Source organism: Podarcis pityusensis (assembly GCF_964106645.2).
Source record: "Podarcis pityusensis genome assembly, chromosome: 1".
Classification (NCBI taxonomy): Eukaryota; Metazoa; Chordata; class Lepidosauria; order Squamata; family Lacertidae; genus Podarcis; species Podarcis pityusensis.
The window spans coordinates 137,009,567-137,030,750 of NC_138028.1; the positions used below are offsets into that span (position 1 = coordinate 137,009,567).

A 21,184-nucleotide genomic window follows, 5' to 3' on the forward strand; every position below is an offset into this window, starting at 1 on the left:
AACCAATGGACTATAAGCTCACTGAGAACAGCCATTAACCCTTACTGAAGTTCTAAATACAAACTACAGGGGATGTGTAGCTGATACATACCCAAGTTTCCATCATGCCTCTTCCTGTTAACCTCCAGAAAAGAGAGTCAGGTTATGACATCATCTTGATAAGTGTTTCCTGCCTGCGGGGAGCAGCAGCGATACAGAAGCACTCGGTACTTTTACACTAGAGTTTCTTTTATTCGACATTACCAAGAGACAAGTGAGGAAAATGCAGGTTGGCAGGTCACACATTTCTTATAACATTTATGTGGGTCCTTATTCATTTGCTTGGACAACTTCCATATTTTGCTCAATAATGCAACTTTACCTATTTCTTTCTTCTGAAAAAGCGAGACAGATAAGGAAGCCAATTAATACATATAGAGAGGTGCTATCCTTCTGGTGCACCTGGTGGAGTTTTGCTTTTCAGTCACTAATTAATCATGTTTTATCTTGTAAGCCTTTGTGTAAATTGAAAGAAAGTTAGTTTCAACATTATTGCAAGTTCTCAAGTGGTTTTGATTGTTTATCTTGGAATGGCTCTTCAGAATTGAGAACAGGGAAGCGAGGTCCCAATGGGTCACATTAATAAAATGAATCAAGTAATTTACAAAATCCAAGTCAGCCTGTACTATTTTGTATATAAAGTAACCTTTAAAATAAAACTATCTATGCAATGTTAAAGAACTCCTGTAGGAATTTTAGACAAATTCTACAGAATGAACTGGTTGCATGCCAACATCGGGGGGGGGGGGGAGTAGAGCCTATCACCACAAAAATGTCTTATGGATCTTTGGGATTTATAGTTTTGAATTATGACTTGCTAAGAGAATGTGCTGTCTGAGTCATCCACAAAATCCAGTCCTTCTGCTGACCTCTGGTGTTTAGTTGAATTCATAACACATTAGCTATTCTGTATGCGCAAAAAACAAAATGAAAGCTGAGACCTAGAAGCAGGGCTGTCTTTAGCATTGCGCCGCCGGGGTGCAAAGATCCGCCCAGCGCCCCCAAATTTAGTTTAGCCCCCAAATTAACTTTTATGCTGCTTATGTCAGACACCACGCTTATGCCTTATCTCGTTTGCGAAAGAAGGGAGGAAAAAGAAAGAAACTTTATTTGCTCATTTATTTACAATACACTTACACTTAAGTATACGGCATGCTCTGTGGTGGCCGCTAAGGGGAGCATGTCGTGAGAAACCCAAAGCTGCTGCTGCTGCTGCTTCCCCCCCCTTCCCACCGCCCACCATCTCCCGCACACGCAGCCAGCCGGGCCTCGCACTCTCTCTGCAGCTTCGTCAAGTTGTTGCTAAGGCTATGACCACCATTCCGGCACCAAGAGGGTGCCACATGATGCGCCCGGTGATGGCTGCTTGGCAGGGAGCGGGGTGGTGGCAGCAACCCCGCAGCACCGGGGCACGCTTCCCTGCGCCACCACCTCAGGCGTGCCAAAGGCTGCCTCAATCCTCCGCTTGCTCGCTTGCTCCTCTGTCCTCTCGCCTGCCACCTTCGCCTTAGGTGGCTTCAGCAGCGGGCACCTGGCACACCCCAGAATTCAGCACCCAGGTGCCCCGCACCCCTGGCACCCCGGGTAAAGACGGCCCTGCCTATAGGATCACTTAAATATTGTGTGGGCCATAGAACAACCAAGTGTTGTTAGTCATAGCCCTTCACGTCACATGCTTGGAGACAAATAAGACCCCACAAGAAGGGCCTACCAGGAGCAGGATCCTAGAAACATGAGGCAGGGAGAGGCTAATTTCAAAGGACTAAACACTTCCACATGCCTTGCCCCACTCCTACCTGCCTAGAATCACCATTGGGCATACTTTAAAAGTGGCTCTTCAGATATAGCTGAACATAATAATGCAAACTACAGGCTGCCCAGTTAGCGAAAATTGAATGTGGTTAATATAAAAGTGTTAAGAGTGTCCAGTAAATAAATGTTATAATTTGCTTTCATATAATATACTAATAATGCTCCTAAATCCCACCAAATAACAGCAGAGATTTTAGAATTTGAAGCTCATTTATATTCCAAATAGGCTTGGACAACATATTTATTCCAACTCAGTTGCATCTTTATTATTATTATTATTATTATTATTAATCTGGCTGAGTTTCCCCAGCCACTCTGGGCAGCTCCCAATCAAATGTTAAAAACAGTACAGCAGTAAATATTAAAAACTTCCCTGAACAGGGCTGCCTTCAGATGTCTTTTAAAGATAGGATAGCTGCTTATTTCCTTCACATCTGAAGGGAGGGCATTCCACAGGGCGGGCTCCACCACCAAGAAGGCCCTCTGTCTGGTTCCCTGTAGCCTCACTTCACGCAATGATGGAACCGCCAGAAGGCCCTTGGTGCTGGACCTCAGTGTCCGGGCAGAACGATGGGGGTGGAGACGCTCCTTCAGGTATACAGGACCAAGGCTGTTTAGATCAACCATCTTCTAATATTGCATTTGCTAGCAATCTTCATTAAAAAGCACATTCCCAAAGGACAAGCTTTTAAACATGCACATGTTAAAATGTGGCTCTTGGCAGAGCTGCATTGTAATATACTAAGTAATATATAAAGTACTTCAGGAGCTCAGTGAAAAGTTTTGAAAATGTAAACTACATATATAGATGATGAAGTGTGGGATACAACACTCGTGCCATGCAACAGCAACTAATTCTCCTAAATTATTATTAGTATTTCTTTAGCAAATACTTTTAACTTGTGGGGGCTGCTCTTCTATGAACTCCACATTTCATTAAAAAACACAAAATAGCACTCTAGCACAGGAAATAGCATTAGGTTGGACCCCAGTGCTGAAAATGCTTCGCCTCTAATACATGGGGAAACAATAGTACAGTGGTGCCCCGCAAGACGAATGCCTCGCAAGACGAAAAACTCGCTAGACGAAAGAGTTGTCCGTTTTTTGAGTCATTCCGCAAGACGAATTTCCCTATGGGCTTGCTTCGCAAGACGAAACGTCTTGCGAGTTCTTGCGAGTTTGTTTCCTTTTTCTTAAAGCCGCTAAGCCGCTAATAGCCGTGCTTCGCAAGACAAAAAACCGCAAGACGAAGAGACTCGTGGAATGGATTAATTTCGTCTTGCGAGGCACCACTGTAGTTTGCATTTACAATTTATCAGTCATGCTTGTTGAAGTCTTTACATTATGTTATTTGCTTTTTCTTTAAATGCAAGAACTCTTCCTTGTAACATGAATAACAGATGCCTCAAAAATAAATAAGAGAGATGATAGCTATTTTAAGTTTTCTTAATTAAAAGTAATTCTGTGGGGAAAGGTAAAACAGAATTCTGTGGAGAAAGGTAAAACAGAATGAACTGAGATGTAAAATTCACTTCTAAAGAATCAATTCAGTACAAAATTGTTCAGACACATTAACTAATCTAAATGAACTGAAAAGCATCCAGTTACATAACTCATTATAAGTTACAATGAAACAATTTAGATTGGGTCCCCTTATTATTCACTACCTGACATCTTTAATGGGTCCTGAATATTTTAATAGGTAAATGGACAACCCTTTAAGTTGATGCATGGTACATTTGCCCATTTAGATAACGTAATTCACTTGTGTGGTATACACTTCCGCCAAATGATTATAAATACATTGGAAGTAGGTAAAGTAGATAAGACTTAATGGAAGAACTAATTTATTTCAGCTGTAGTCTTCTGCAACATTTTTGAGTCTCCATTGTCTCCCAAGGACTGTCATTTCATTGACCTAAGTACCTAAAAGTCAATGAAACAATGCCAGACAAATGGTTCTATGGCTGCAGCTCAAAGTGACAGACAGCGATATTTAGAATGGAATGCCAATTTGTTCAGCAGATACCATTTTCTAGTAGTATATGTGTCACTGACTTACTCTTCTACTCCTGGAGTTTCACTAAGTGGTGACAGAGTTAAAAGTTGTGGTTGCTGAACAGTAAAGTTTGGGGAAACGGCCACAGAACTGGATAGCGAGGGAGGGAAAAGAAGGCATGACAGCAAAGTAGGCAAGGAATTAAAAGAAACAGGGCATATGGGGGAAGTGTCCCCAGACAGGAACATGAGTAATGGACAGCACAATTCCCAAAGCAGTAGGGTATGATGTTGAAATGCAAACACTTTCACACACTTGACGTAACTATTTTAAGTCTTAAACAGATGAAGCCACTAAACATTTGCACTTCTATAGGAGATTTATGCCACCTGTTATTTCTCATAGCAGTAGATAGCTTTTATCTCTTTAGTTTAGAAGTATGAATATGCTAGGATAAAAATTAATGCTGCCATGCATCCAATAATTTTGTGTCTCTTCAATCAACTCTTTTCTTGCAATAAAGGAAAGCTTTGCTTAAGTCTGGTGTGGATCTACATTCTTGGGTTACTGAAACAATAGTCAGGCTCTGTCCCAAAACAGTGCTCAGTTCATCTGTCAGAAAATATCTCGCTTCTCTCTAGGGGTTTATGTGTTTGGGACAAGATGTATGTGGCAGGTACACACACACAAACAAGTTCCAATCAGACACCCATAACAGGAGCCATACAAAACATCAGGCTATACTAAACAAATACACCAAAAAAACCAATTGTCACCATGGAATAATAGTTTGAGACATAGAACAGGGATGATAGAGGTATCTAAAAGATAATAAGACCACTTCACATGATTTATGTATGAAAGGAGGCTCATGAGATCAGCAGTGGTGCAAAGCTTCCTCGTCTCTGCCCTTGATGTCTACATAATAAGCATGGACACATGAAGGAAGAAAACCTAGGCACCATAGGCTTCTTCAGGAGCTGAAATCATGTACAGTGTCTCAACTCCTGGTTAACTACATGCACGAGCTTTACATACAATTGAGATGTTTACACCCAACATATGGACATCAAAGATATGGCCAGGAGAATCCTGGCAACCTCACAGAAAGGGCCAAGACTGCAGCCCCACTACCCCTTTGATTATGTGCAGGTGGCTATACTCGGTCAATTAAATGCCTGAGTTCTAAATATCTCCAGGGTTAGGTGGAATAAGTCTCTATAGGCAACAGATTCCAGGATATGAGTCTATGAAACCTCTTCTCTGGATATATCTTCATTTCACTTTGCCCACTGAAATGTCCCTGCTTAACACCAGAGGCGGAGCTAGCTGGTCTGACACCTGGAGCAACCCGCGGGGATGTGGCTAGCCGCCCGTGGGGGTGCGCCGGCAGCGTGGAGCATCCTAGGGGAGTGCGCCAGCAGCAGAGAGCGTCTCAGGGGCAGTGCCGCCCACAGCGATGTCACCCCCCCTCAGGGATGACACCTGAGGCGGACCACCCCCACCTTTCTCCGCCTCTGCATAGGACTCTAAGCAAAGCTCCCACCCACCTCATTCCAAATTTCAAGAATTCAATTTGTATTATGAGCAACTTTAAAGTAGGGTGTATATTAGTCTATTTTACAGACATGGTGCACATAGAATCGTGTGTGCAGGTTTTGGTTTCATTTCACTGCTGAAGCTGCCCTGGCTGCAAATAGCCTGGAGAGAGATAGAAAACGGTGGTTTCTGTGCTGCAGTCCATTAACTTGCATGATTAAGAATATGCAAACCACGAAGATGCTCACAACCTTGTAAAGACTTTGACCAGAGCAAGACTTCTAAAATCAAGTGCTGACACATGCACAGACATGGTAGATTAGAAATGGCAAGCATTATCTATCTAGCTGTGGTTAAACGTTTAATTTACAAAAATTATTTGATCTGAAACTAAACAGCATGTTGCAACCACTCTGGTAACATTTTGTTAGCATCATTTAATAATTCCAAAATGCAAAAAGAGACTTCTTTTGTCTGAAGTTACATTATAAACAATTTACTTCTTTGTTTTGGTAAATATGTATTTTTAAAATATAAAAAATAGAACTGGATTGACTCTTTTAAATGAAAAAGTGCCACCATATTTTCAGGAGTGCTGTGCAGGAAAGAATAGCTCAGGACAGCCAGTGAGATTTGTACACATTACAGGCTTAAAACACAGTGATGCTGTTTTTTCTTGCTGCATTTCAAGTTTAATTTTGCAAATCCTGATACACATCATCACGGTCTCATGTGTTTCCACTTCACCCATTGTCTGTCCTCAGTTTTTCACCCCTTCACCCACCCCAATTCTTATTGGTGAAGTTTTCATCCACCCAACCTTTTCCTCCTAGAGGTCATCTTCCTGTGGCTGCAACTATGATCCTATACATCTTCAAGATGCAATGAGATTTACTCCCAAGTAAGAGGAAAAGTCTAAGTGAACTCATTGCAGAGTTGAAGTTTAACTGTTTCTTAGCATTTCTAGCCCCTCCTTTGACTGACAGATGGAGACACACACACACACACACACACACACACACCTCCCCCCATGTCACCTTTCTAAAAGGCAGCAATGATTCTTTTCTGGTGAGCTGCAGCTGGTGAACCTGGGGCACTCTTGTTTGGAGGGGGGGTGTTGTTGGCAAGAGGCGCACAGGGGACATGCTGCTCAGGCATACTATGGTGCCTGTGTGAAAAACCCAGCTTTGCGAAATGCCCTCCCATCAGATGTCAAGGAAATAAACAACTATCTGTCTTTTAGAAGACATATGAAGGCAGCCCTGTTTAGGGACGTTTGAATGACTGATGTTTGGTCGTGTTTTTAATATTCTGTTGGGAGCTGCCCAGTCAGATGGGAAGAATAGTAGTAGTAAGTTTTGTCTTAGTTTGAGCAAACTTTTTTGAGTAGTAGATCCATCAGCATTGGAGTGACTGTTTGACTCAAGTTTTGGGAGCTTGTTAATAAAGAGAGTATGACCTTTCTTGATAGAATACTACTTGGAATCCCAGACATCTTCAAAAGGCTTATTGCATTCACCTTCCGTCAAACAACTGCTAATGGGCTGACTTAAAAAAGAAGAAGAGGACTGTCAACAGTCTATACCTGAGATCTTCACCAATAAAGGAGCACATAACTGGTTGCTTCCATAATTCAGTATCATCTGAGCCACAAGCTCTGCTGCACTACTAGGATTCCATGCTCCTTCCCATCAAATAAAGTTCAAAGGGCATTAGTTATGTTAGCAGTAAAATGGAAGTAAGGCTTCCATTTTACTGCTGGTGTAAGGCTGATTAGTCATTGCTGGGCATCTCTTATGACAACTGTAATTAAAAATGAATTCTCATTTTATGTGATGTGCCAAGGAATAAGAAATGTGAGACTGTGAGCTGTTTCTCATTGTACAACAGAACACTCAGGTTTGCCACTGAGTATACACTCTAAGTTGCAGCCAATCTTGGCTCCACAGAATGCACTTGTAGGAAACACAAGTGTCAAAGCATGTGGGATGCTTGTTGTTATATTTTTAGATACACACTTTAAATTTCTATAACAATGTAATGTATTGAGTAGCCCTCACCTGTGACCTCACTGACCCCAGTTCCAAAGAAAGGCTGCAATCCTGCACACAATCTCCATAAACCTCAAGCCAACAGAAGCTAAGCAATGCAACTCTGAACAGGTTTGCAGTGTAGTGTTATGAGTTTGTGGAGTGCCTGGACTCCCTTTCCAATTCCTGGACCCTCCTTCTAATTCCTGGCTGCCAGACTCTGGAATTAGTATGTTAAAATTCAAGTCAGGAGCTAGCCTGGTAATGGCCCACTAAAGATTTGTTAGGGGGACAAAGGGAATGGATCTGTGCAAAACGGCAAATTAGAGGGTCCCGTCTCTCATAAAATCATAGGATTGTTGAGTTGGAAGGGACCCTGAGGATTATCTAGTCCAACCCCCCTGCAATGCAGGAGTACAGTATGCAGCTATCCCATAAGGGGATCGAACCTGCAACCTTGGTATTATCAGCACCATGCTCTAACCAACTGAGCTAGAAAAACAAAAGCCTTTGAGGAGAGCAGTTTGTTTTAGGATTGCAGTTGGGGATGGTGTGGGCTAGGTAAAAGTAGTTGCAGTCTGTTAAAGGCAGCAAGCTAGAGCAGAGCCACAGAGGCTATGGCTGATTTCTGCTGGTATCCAAGGCTTTGGCTATGAGAGAAGCAATACCCTCTCGGAGCATAAATGCTCTGAACCCCTCCACTGTAGGCTCAGATTGTATGTATGGTAAATAAACCATATATCATAAAGACACCACAGTCTCTGCTGTGCCTCATTTCCAAAGGAAACATGAATCCTGGATAAGGCGCCTAGACCCCTATAATCACACAACACTTGGAGATTGGGCTGGTGTGGGACAATACTTTTGACCCAGGAGCAAGTTGTGGCAGTTTTTTTCTTCTAAAAGCAGCAACGAAATTTCAATGCACTGCTGATAGGGAGTTTCATTTTCAAGAATTTTCAGGGCACCTTTAGATCAGGCTTCCCCAAGTTGGTGTTCTCTAGATGTTTTGCACTAAAGCTTCCATTAGGCCTAGCCAACATGCTGCAGTTCAGGGAGGTGCAACTTGTGCCCCCCCCACCCCCGTCATGGGACTACAACTTCTATCACCACTGGCCATGCTGATTGAGGCAGATGGGAATTGGGAGTCCAACAGAATCTAAAGGTAACAGTTCCACATTCCTTCTAGTAGCCCATAAAGGATTAATAAACTATTTAAAATATGATAAATGAGGATGCTTAATTGAGAACTGTGTTTGTAATATGTTACATTTACTAAATCTATTTTTGAATAGGGTACACGTGTAGTGCAATCCTATTCACGAGTAAGGGCTGGTAAATTCAAGGGCCCTTCCTCCCACGTAAATATGTATAGAATTGCAGCTCTAAAAGCAAATGGAGTACCCTGGGGGAAGGAGCTGTTGCTTGCAGTCATTTACATATTCTAAAACGTCTACTGAGGCTCACTTAGCCTCTGGCAATTTGCAAAACTGAAAAGTAAAAAGATGGGGGAGGGGAAACACAAATCATACAGCATTAAGCATCCATTCCTCTTAAGAGTTAAAACCAGCAGCAGAACAGACTATGTGAGAGCAAACTACTGCAAGAAAGGTCTGGTTTGATTTTGCAGTTCACAAACAGCTCTAATTCACTCTGCTCTCAGCCTTTAAAGGAGCTCTGTCAATACAAAATATTGCCTTCTTACGCAAAAAGTTTTCTGTCCCTGATGTATTTCTATGAAACATTCTTTGTCAAAAGCATCGCGAAATAACCCAGGTCCATCCTGGATTCCTCTGTGAACATGAAGCTGCCTCTTTACTATTCAGTTTAAGCCTTTATGCTATTTCTATTTACTAGGAAATATCCTATTGATTAGCATGTACAAAAGACCCTCAGCTGAGCCTCGACCGGGTTACTAGAAGAAAAGAAGAAAAAGAAGAAACAATGTGGTGTAACTTAACCAAGACTTTCCTGGCTTAGTCATACAAGGCAAACATTACAACCCCCAAATTCTTCTACAGCTTAGATTTTAAGATAAGTTTTAAGAAGGAGGGTTATTTTCCAGCTTTAATTTATTGTTAAAATATGCTTTAAAAAGTATCTATGTATTTTAAAAGTGGCAAGCTCTGACACCTATACAAGAAATATGTGGCATCCACTAATAATAATAATAATAATAATAATAATAATAATAATTTTTATTTATACCCCGCCCTCCCCAGCCAAGGCCGGGCTCAGAGCGTGGCGTCTCCACCCCCATCGTTCTGCCCGGACACTGAGGTCCAGCTCCGAGGGCCTTCTGGCGGTTCCCTCACTGCGAGAAGCCAAGTTACAAGGAACCAGGCAGAGGGCCTTCTCGGTAGTGGCGCCGTCCCTGTGGAACGCCCTCCCACCAGATGTCAAAGACAACAACTACCAAACTTTTAGAAGACATCTGAAGGCAGCCCTGTTTAGGGAAGCTTTTAATGTTTGATGTATTACTGTATTTTAATATTTGGTTGGAAGCCACCCAGAGTGGCTGGGGAAGCCCAGCCAGATGGGCGGGGTATAAATTATTATTATTATTATTATTATTATTATTATTATTATTATTTTGTATGGCAGATTTCTAATTCAAAAAAGGTTGATAAATTATCCACAAGATGAATAAAAAAAATTCTCTCACTTACTTTCCTAGGATGCTTAGACAATTCAAGCCATAATCTCTAGGGAGATTATTCAAAGGTTTAAGAATGACATTCTCAAGATGACAAACTAGAAAAGCATTCTATTGGGAAATATCCAGCAGGTGAAATGTGCTCAAGAAAATTAGTTTCAGGCAAACCCAAAGGAATTCACTTTCTTCCTGTTTAGGTTGTGTTTGTTGTTCTGTCATTTTTTAAAGTTGACATTCCTAAACTGTAGAATACGGTCTTGTAATCACACAACTGTTTGGTCAACCTGTGGGACTTCTAAAATCTATATTTCTTCCACATTCTGGTATTTCTGCATAACAACTAAGAATACTATAAATAGAAATAACCTCTTACTTAAAATAAAATGTGGGATCAGAAGAGACACACACATACAGGTGAGACTGCAAACACAGCTAGAACTTTGTGATCCCAGTCACACTACCTCCCCAGCCCATCCCCTGCTCTCATTCTATGGTGAAGTGAGAGAGTACAAACACAAGTGGACAACAGTCTGAGATTTAAAAATAGCCACAAGTTTATTGATTAGAGGTATAGGTGGAACATTGGCTCAGGCATTGGGTGTATATCCATTCCAACATCCTACTGGAGGGATAGAACTGCTTCGGGGTCATGCCATGGATTATGGCCTCCCCAAGACATCGATCTACTGAGGTGGCCATCCTAAGGCCACCACTGGAAGCCCTGTGGACCATCTGCACCACACAAGCTTCTGGATAGGGACACCCATTGAGACCCCTTTAATGGGGAACCCTGAAAACACCGCTGATTCCATACTGGATAATACAACACTTCACCCAACGTTCAAAGACCAGGAGTCCACCCAATGCCTTAACCACCCAAAGTTGTGACATTTTGCCATGGGGAAGGCAAAACCTCCTGACCGGCCAATTTGTCTACAGGTAAATTCCTTCCTGGCTCCAAATACGGCAACCATTAGTAGCCATAGCAAGGTCAAGAGGTAAGAAAAAACAATTGGTTAAGCTGAAACAACCTAGGAAAGAAAAGCAATGTTAATGTGGAACCTGAAAAGGAAAATAATATTAGCAATGTGATAAGAATTTACTTGAATTAAACAATCCTGGACCAAAGCCTCAAGCTATGAGCAGTTCAAGAGGCTTTTATATCTTTTCACCACCACCCCACCACCCACAGCCCACTATCAAAGAGAGAATCCTAGAGGGCAGCAAGCAAAGACCACCTAAAACCCTGTGCTTAAATACGTTAATATTGGTTACTGTGTTCTTAACATGTGTAATTGAATGCTACTTGCAAGTTGCCTTAACAGGATTTCTATCTGGATAGGCAAGTTATAATTATAATAAATAAAAATTTAAAAAAATCATGAAACACATAAGAAGCTTTGTGGTACATACCAGGGAAACCTAGGTTTCAAGCATGAATGAAATGCTTCACTCCTCACCCCAACAAATACAGACAGTACCAGACTAGTGATTGCTTTAAAAATACATTATGATTTGAAAATGTGAAGCAAATTTCAGCAATCAAGGACAGGTTCATTTGAGAAGGACAAACCAATTCTCCCCATGCACTGATGCTGCCTAGTCTGCTGAATGGAAAACTGGCATCTAAGCTCGCCATACATCTGTGAGACATTTGTTTTGTATAAAGTAACTAACAAATGCAATAAATAATTTCAATTTTAGAGTTTCAGCAAAAAGATGGCTGATTCGCACTACTATTCCAAACTGAGAAAATTCCTTTTTTGAACATTTACGGTAGTTATTTTCAAACTGTGGCAGCATCAACTGTATTGGACTTTTAAATTTAGAAAAACACACACTACATTATAGAGTTTTAGTGGGAAATGCATGATGTGGAAAGAGATTTTGCTCTCTCCTATATTAATGGAACTAAAGATCATCCAGTTCAATTGTTTGCAGTAGATTTAGGAAAGACAAAACAAGACACTTTCTCAACAAGGCAGAATTACTTCATGGAATCCACTGTTACAAGATCTAGTAATGGTCGCTAGCTCAGATGGCTTTAAGAGGATACTGGGCAAATCATAGAGGAGAGGGTTATGAGCAGTTATTAACCATGGAAAACAACTAGAATCTCCCTATTGAGAGGCAAAATACTACTAAATACCTGTTGCTAGGGGTAAAAAATGTGAAAGGCTTATGAAGTTTTCTTCATGTCCTGACATCCTGTTAACCACTGTGGAGAAATAGTTTGCTGCACTAGGTGGACTTCATTATGGTCAGCTATATAAAATCATTTCATAAATGAAAACAATAAATTAATGGACCTTCAGTCTAATGACCCATTAAGGTTCTTCTTAGGGTTTTAATTTAATCTAAATTGTTTGTTTGTTTGTTTATTAGCACTATTTCACAGAAAATAAACATTTCAATAAAATTATATCACCACACAACTTTAAGTAACTGCTCCAATGTTATGTGACATAGCATCAATAAATGAACATGCTTCCAGAGTTCCTGGAAAAAGCTTATATGAGCTGAAGTAAAATGGAAACATGTGCTACTCCAGGAATTCACCACCAACGTTTAACATGAAATGTAAGCAGAAATGTAAAATAAAATATAGAAGGCAAGGACTCTAAACTCACAAACACTGATTTTCTGACAGATAAAAAAGATCAGAGGAGAAATAAATTATTTTGTGGTCTTTAAAAAGGATGTATTATCCTGCTGTCCAGGGAGTCATTTGGAATAACAAAAGGTGTCATATATTTTATTGTTACGTCTTTACTGCAAGAGGTAACAATGCAATCCCACATTATTAAGTCACTCCGGGCAGATATACACACACTTCAACTGTCTTCTTACATGAAAACACATTGATATATTCATAGAATTGCAAAGAATGATCCTGTGAATTCAAAATGCAATTATATATCAGCTATCATGCTGCTTAGAGGCACAGCATCTTGAAAATCTATAGGACTTTCTGATCTGTAGAAACAGTGTTTTAAAGGAAAAACAAGTATCTGCATTTTAGTGCTTTGTTAAACCTAACTGTAAAAAATCTAACTCAGTATAACAAAACATCTGACAGGTTCTTTATAGCAAACTGCATTTCTTGAATTAAACTTTTGCTTACCTTTGAAGCAAAATTCTAATAGTTAAGGTTTTAATAAGATCGAAAAGAGTGGATAAATCAAAGTTCCCAGACCCTGATTCTACCTGAAGGCTGAGAAACTTAAATACACCAATGTCTCAAAGATGCTGAATCTGACTTCCCCACAAAACGGCATGTTTTTGTGCATAGAAGTGTTGAGAGCTGAGACAAGGAAGTCAAGAAAGCCAAGGTTATGTTAATTTAGTAACCCTTACTGATGCCCTGCACCCAGGAGAATTGAGATAACTATTTGTTAGTTATTAATAACTATTTGTTAGTTATTACCTAGATTTCAAAGGCAAAATTGATGTGTGTGGGGGGGAGTTATGAAAGTCAGAGCTTTGTCCTGGTTCTTTGGCAAGTCAATCACTTTTGGGGGGCGTTTTTGTAAAAAAAAAAGTTCAACTTTATTTGTATATGCGATGGTGATGGTGATTAGTATTACTAGCTGTGTGGTTTCTCTAGGTGTTTAAAGCTCTACATCCAGGTCATCTGCCAGTTCTGTGCACATCTCTTTTATTGAGCTGAAGGTCTTCTCACTAAGTTCCCTTACATCTAACTTCACAAACTACAGAGCTTGGGTGACTGGCTCTAGCATTTAAGAATTTTTGCTTAAGATCACAAGACAAACAATAAAAGCTGATGTGCAAGAGGTGCACAACAACAACCGGTACAAAAGCTATCTTATCTTGGTGTTGCTTGAGTTGTGATATAGTACTTGTGTCATTTCAATTGGGGTTTAGGCCTGGGTTTGACATAGAAACTGCTTTGGGTACCCTTTATGATGACATGTGTCAGAGGAAAACAGGGGACATGTGTCCCTGTTATTTCTCCTCTCACGGGCTTTCAATACCATCAGCCATGGTATCCTTCTGGAGCAGCTGTCCAAGTTAGCGATAGTTGGCACCGCTTTGTGGTAGTTCCAGTCCTACTTGGATGAACATTTCCATAGGATGATGCTTGAGGAGTGTTCTTTGGTCCTGGGGAGACTTCAGTGTGGGATTCCTCAGGGTTCGATTTTATCCCCTATACTGTTTAACATCTACATGAAACCACTGAGTGGGGTTATTCAGAGTTTCTGAGTACATCTATATGCTCTACTTGTCATTTACATCTGCAGGTGTGGCAGTGGATGTGCTGGACCATTGTCTTGCAACAATAATGGGATGAAAATCAACAAACTGAAACTCAATCCAAATAAGACGGAGGCAGTGTTAGTTGCTGGTTCCCTAGACCAGATGGATGGAAGGTTGCCTGCTCTTAATGGGGTTACACTCCCTCTGAAGGAACAGGTACATAGCTTGGGAGTACTTGTGGATCCTTTGCTGTTGCTTGAGGCTCAGGTGCCTCAGTGGTGCGGAGTGCCTTCTCTGAGCTTTGGCTAGTGGTCCAGTTGTGCCCCTATCTGGACAGGGATATCCCAACTACTGTTGTCTATGCTCGGGAAAGCTCTAGGTTAGATTACTGCAACATGCTATATGTAGGGCTGTAAGACGGTTCGAGCATATTACACTGATCCTGGTCTGACTGCACTGAATGCCAATTAGTTTCTGATTAGTTTCAGCTGGCGTCTTTATTATGCACCTTTAGGCACCAGGCAAAAACATTCCTTTTCAACCAGGTATCCTATATCCTTTCAAATGTGTTTGTGGGAGGGAGGGAGGTGGAGGGGGGTATTGTTTTGTTTTGTATTATGTATTTTGTGTTTTTATCTTATATTTTTATGCTGTAAGCCGCCTTGAGATCTAAGGATGAAAGACAAATTTGATAAATAATAATTATTATAACTTTCTGTAGGGGTCCAGCATTGTGATGGAGGAGTTGCTCTGGATATGTAGTTTGCCATATTCAGCTTTTCCTGTTGTTCAGGTTGGACAGTACCGGTAGCTTCCACAGTATTTTCAGTTGGGATGTTCTCGTGCCCTGGCCCTGTCTATTGCTGGATATTTTCTGCCTCTTTTAAAGCAGACACATTTGGTGCTACTTGCGTGACTGCTGAAGAACTCATGTCTTCACTATGCCTCTGGAGCTCACTAGCTGTCTTCTGCTTTTTGAACTAGTTGCAGCTATCCATAGCTAAAGAAACAAAAGCTCCTCTTCTTTGCTTTCTCTCTAGCAACCTTATATAGAAAGCCCTTCTGCCTTTCAGCCTTCAAGCAATCAAAACAGTAGCACTAAGTCTCTGTTTCCAAATGAAATTATTTTTCCTACCCGTTTCCTGAGAACCACAACTCCTTCGTTCATATTATCGTTGCATTTTGGGGTTTCCAGATTTTTAGAATCAGAATCAGAATTTGATTTCAAATCTTGTAACATTTCCAGAAGCAGCTTTTGTCTGAGCTGCCTCCAGGCCCAGGATGTTTTTCCTCTAGAAAAGTGCAGAGAGTCAAAGTCTGGCAGCCACTCTCAATAGGGCCAGTGTCAGAGATCACTCTAAATCTCTTGCTGACTAGCTGGTGTATGTGTGTGTGTCTGTGTATATCAAAAGAAATAAATGCATATAATATTTGGGAGGGGGAGTTATTTCAGATGCAAGGGGAAATAGCTCTACACAAAAGGGCCTCATAGAACCTACATTCTCCATGGTCATTTTCACCTCCCGCTGTACCATTTATTCACGGGGTCTCTACCCATCCATTTCTTTTATTTCACTGCATATAGAAATGGTTGCATTGTTACGAGTAAGTATTTGGCAACTAGCATTAAAAGTTAATTATTCTCTATGTTAGTTTAAAAAATCAAATACATAAGTAAGCAATTTTAGAAGGTAGTTCCTACCAGCTCACTGCCAGATCATGTACTTTCAAGGTGTTGCTCAACCTATATATTCCAGACTTTAGAGGGCGCAAACATTCTTTTGCACGAGCAAGGTAGGGATTCACTTGAATATCTTCAGGAAACTCTGAATCCTAGAACAAATACACAAAAAAGCAAGCATATAAGTAACCCTCAGTGCTTATATAGGTTCTGAACAATATTTGTGTCTGCAAATTAACCAGAGATGGTAAACACAACAAGTTGGAACCAATGCTTTTTTCTTACATAATGAGATTCACATAAGTAAGAAATACATGTGGAGTCAATTTCATTGAACAGTGTGGTCAAATATTTTCTAAAGATAAGTCAGCAGGCTAGAAAATTTACTATTAACTCTAATTAACCAGGCTAAATAGGCTTTATTAAAAATTGATTGTAATTTAACAATGTCAGGAGAGAATTTGACCTTATATAGTATACCTTAAGCAATAAAACGAGAGGATTAGAGGGTTTCGAAACTCAATAATGTTTGCAAAATTGTCACTCTACATTGTTAAATAGTGATTTCATTTAAAAAAGATAAAGAACATACAAGTCCCTCTCAAACTACTATCACCCCTGGAGATTAAAAATACCAAAAAATTAAAAAAAAATCTCAGTATCTGAATCTCCATGCATAACAAAGATGCTCATTTGTAGCCATTTCATTCTGAAACCCTTCTGGTAGTTGTTCAATTTTATGATTAAACACAAGGAATACACCTAAAGCAATCACATTCTACAACTGCAAAATATGAGGAAGATATAACTTAAAACCTCAATTCATATTCTACGTCTTCAAAGGATCAGAAAGCGCAAAATAAAATTTCACAAAACTGGGGGAAAAATGAAAGAGGATTATAACATTCTTGTTCCATTTCCTCATTCTGTCCCTGCTTTTTCCTTATATAACAGAACTATTTGGACATATGGTACAATTTTTGAGGTGCATGACTATAATGGTTATTTCACAAGTTAGCTGTAGCTTTAAAAAAAAATGGACATTGGTTTGACCATGCATTTCTGTTGGAAGGATGGACTGCAGGACATTTACTCAATAGGATGACTTCTCCCACTGGACTGGATAGGCAGGGTCTTTCTTTTGCCTCCTCTTCCAGATTACCTAATCATGGGACCATGGCCAATCAGGGGGAAGCCAAGAGGGTGATTCAACCTGGGCCTCAAACTCAAAGGGGACCTCAACTTCAGACACTTGTTGATTTGGGGTATTTGATAAGGTCTGCAACTTGTGTGGTGTTGTGGTTAAGAGCGGTAGTCTCGTAATCTGGGGAACCGGGTTCGCGTCTCCGCTCCTCCACATGCAGCTGCTGGGTGACCTTGGGCCAGTCACACTTCTCTGAAGTCTCTCAGCCCCACTCACCTCACAGAGCGTTTGTTGTGGGGGAGGAAGGGAAAGGAGATTGTTAGGTGCTTTGAGACTCCTTAAGGGGAGTGAAAGGCGGGATATCAAGTCCAAACTCTCTCTTTCTTTCTTTCTTTTTATGCACATTGGACAAAAATGTGACACACTCTCAGCTTTAAGCTTCAAATTTAAGAAAATAAGAAAAGTTATTTACTTATCATATTAAAGAGCATAAAATGTCAATAAATATTCATTAAAATATATTGGCTCTGATGGTACAAGATGAGATGATGGATGTGTCTTCTCAGATCAGCTGATTATATTAACAAACCTCTCACATATGTATGTGTGCATGCACCTTATTTTGTGTTCATGTATTGACATTTTAAAATATTTTTTATTATAGCTACGGTCCTCAAAAGATGGAAGTGGCCTAGGCCTCTCTGGACCTCATAAAGTGCACCTTCCCTTGTTTGTGGTTATTCTTGAATCACTGAAGTGGAAATTCACTTAGAGGACTTGGATAATTTTGCATCCCCAAGGAAAAAGATAAACATGTAATGCTAGCTTTCACTCTCTGCCTCTGGCCTTAGGGGTTCCTGAATATCAATAAAGTTCTCCTGTTACCATGACTGGACTCAAGTCTCCAGCTTTACAGTGTCTGCCCTTCCAATGTACGCTATGTGAGAAAGAAAGCCACAGGATTTTCTGTTGCTCACTAAAAAATCTATATTACATCTACAATTATAGTATTGTCCAGGAAGGAGGGGAAGGGGAAGACAGGCTGAATTCAAAGTACCCATCAACTGAATGATTTGAAAACATTTGGGGACTGTACTAAACATTTACTAAACATTTTAGCACATCTAGGGGGTGTATATAAAGGGCATTGTAACAAATAGTGTTGAATGTCCTCCACGTCTCCAGACTCACAGATATAGAGACTTTGGTACACAGGGGTGCTATTGAATCTTCCCATTAGATATGGGGAGGGCATACACTGAATAGGCAAAGCTGTAAATGCTTTTCTAAGTGGTGCCAGTGTACTGCTCCAGCCCAAAAGATGCTTCATATATTGGATGAGTATGCCATCTGGGAAAGTGAATGAAGGTTCCTCCATTTAGAGTCCAAATAATTTTTTTCTTTGATGAGTTGTTTAACGCTGTTAAAGGCTCCAAAATTAACTGATTCGTTCAATGCCAGAATTTGATTCTTTCTTTCTTTCTTTCTTTCTTTCTTTCTTTCTTTCTTTCTTTCATATCACTTACAGTGGTAACTCGGGTTAAGAACTTATAATTCATTCTGGAGGTCTGTTCTTAACCTGAAACTGTTCTTAACCTGAAGCACCACTTTCGCTAATGGGGCCTTCCGCTGCTGCCAGACCGCTGCCATGTGATTTCTGAAACAAAGTTCTTAACCCAAAGTACTATTTCTGGGTTAGCGGAGTCTGTAACCTGAAGCATCTGTAACCCGATGTACACTAAAATTATAATCTGCCTGTGTTAGCAGAGTCAATATATAATATCATAGAATCATAGAGTTGGAAGAGACCACAAGGGCCATCAAGTCCAACCCCCTGCCAAGCATATGTCTTTAAAAATGAAAAGATAACAATGGATTCATACCAATAGGCAAGAAAATGCACCTTTGAAAAATGCAAATGCTGATTTGGGATTGAAACCTTTCCCATTTAAGTTAAGGCCAATGATAAATTTACAAGTACCTCTTTCACATTGAAAGGTAGAGACACAGGTTAATGAATCATTAAATTATCAATCATGCTGTTATACCCAGCAGGCTGAGGTCCAGGTGAAGGCTCCGTCCGACCTTCTGAACAAGAAATCTTCACTCTCACTTTTTATACTGCATCGCCCATGCTTGTGTAGAAAGAGAATATATTAAGTAATTTAAAATAATGTTCATTATCACTTGTGTGGTATCAAGTGGCATGTTTCTTTCTCCGGGTAGTTTGTTTTTCTCTCTCTTTCTCTTTCTCTCTCTCTCTCACACACAGTATTTCAGCCATTTTTGTGAATGGGCCCCCCACCCTCCCCACGGCAGCCATTTTATGACAGCTTCCAAGGCACTCTCTCAAGATTCCAAATGTGCTCATTACCTAATCTTCCAGATTGGGACACTTAGTGTTCATCTCAATGCTAAATTCTCTCCCTTGGAAGGAGGAGAGAGAGAGAGAGAAAGTGGAAGGTTAGCCAGAGAACAGCTCTGACCCAATGAAAACCAGCTCTGCTCTCAAGTTTCTTCCCTTTCATTGAATCACAGAATTGTATAGAATTGGAAGGAGCCCTTAGGGTAATCTAATTCAATCCCTTGCAGTGCAGGAATCTCAACTAAAGCATACATTTATATTCTTTTATAATACTGATGGTGATGGTGATAATGTTACATTAGCTTCCTAATAAACCTCACGTGACGGGGTGAGCTCCTGTTGCTCGGTCCCAGCTCCTGCCAACCTAGCAGTTCGAAAGCGCACCAAAAAAAGTTCAAGTAGATAAATAGGTACCGCTCCGGCGGGAAGGTAAACGGCGTTTCCATGCACTGCTCTGGTTTTGGTACTCTGTTGAGCCAGAAGTGGCTTAGTCATGCTGGCCACATGACCCGGAAAAACTGTCTATGGACAAACGCCGGCTCCCTCGGCCTGTAAAGCGAGATGAGCGCTGCAAACCCAGAGTCATCCGGGACTGGACTTAACTGTCAGGGGTCCTTTACCTTTACCTTTTTAAACCTCACACACAAATGTGTGGTGATTTGTGGGTGTGCATTTTTCTGGTTGCAAATTTTTGTGCTCATACTCAAAAGTATGAGCATAAGCCAAAATAGCTGAAGACCTCTGGTTTAGGATTTGAATGGCATGCTAAACAGTGGCTAATTTAAAATGGAAGTGGAAGCTTGCAATCTCCTTGTGGCCACATCAGAGGAAGAATGGGAAGGGGATGAGCATACAAATCGGGGGCTTACTGTGGTTCATGCTCAATATGAATGCAGCCATAGAGCTGAAAACATCTTCAACATGCAGAAAGTGTGTTTGATTGTTAGAAGTGCTATCCTCTAAGCCTTATTCTTCATTTTCAACTTGGGTCAATATAAAGCATGTATATGATACTTCAATATTATGTGTTGCCATTGTAAAAAAAAGGTAGCTGTGAAAGGAAGCCCCATGGAAATACTTTTGAATACCAAAAAAAAAAAAAAAAATCTCATTTAAAAGGTTCTACAATACTTCTTGCAGACACTTTGTAGTGCAATGTGATTTAACCATGAGTGCAATTATTTTATAAACGTCTGAAATATCAGGGGAAAGTTGAAAATCACTGCAGAAAAAAGAGCACAGTAAAAACTTTATTATATACTACACCTTGCTTAGCTTGCTAATAAAACTCATAAAAATCATCCACAAAGGCTGTGGCTACATAAATCCACCTTATTCAACTTTATAACCCTGACAGATTTTCTTTTCTTTCTTTTTTAATAAACATAAAGATAATATGCAGTAGATAGTAAAAGTTAGATTAATTAAAAAAGCCATTGTAAAACTGCAGTAACTTCATAGACAATGACAACTGTGCTCATCCAACTGTTCATACAAAGCTTGAGTAATAATGCCAACAGTAAAATGAAAACTGAAACTGCTCCTGACACAGTCCCAGTTTTAAAGGTCTGTTAAAGCAAGTGAAACTTTCTTCAGCTGCTGCTTATTCTGCCGAGATGAAATGAGAAGCAAAATGTGCTACAGCTACAGCTGTTTCTTTTCTGCTTGACATAATCTCCCAATCTGAAGCCACATGAACAA

The 21,184-nt window shown here is 40.3% G+C and overlaps 1 protein-coding gene across 1 annotated transcript in view; it reads right to left on the minus strand.

The window, feature by feature from the left end:
• The window catches only part of SPAG16 (sperm associated antigen 16), a 441,575-nt gene that overhangs the window by 391,284 nt on the left and 29,107 nt on the right, over positions 1-21,184 (minus strand). Inside the window, exon 8 of the mRNA XM_081002681.1 lies at positions 15,996-16,126. Coding sequence (XP_080858807.1) covers positions 15,996-16,126 — 131 coding nt within the window. The remainder of the gene's footprint in view (positions 1-15,995; positions 16,127-21,184) is intronic.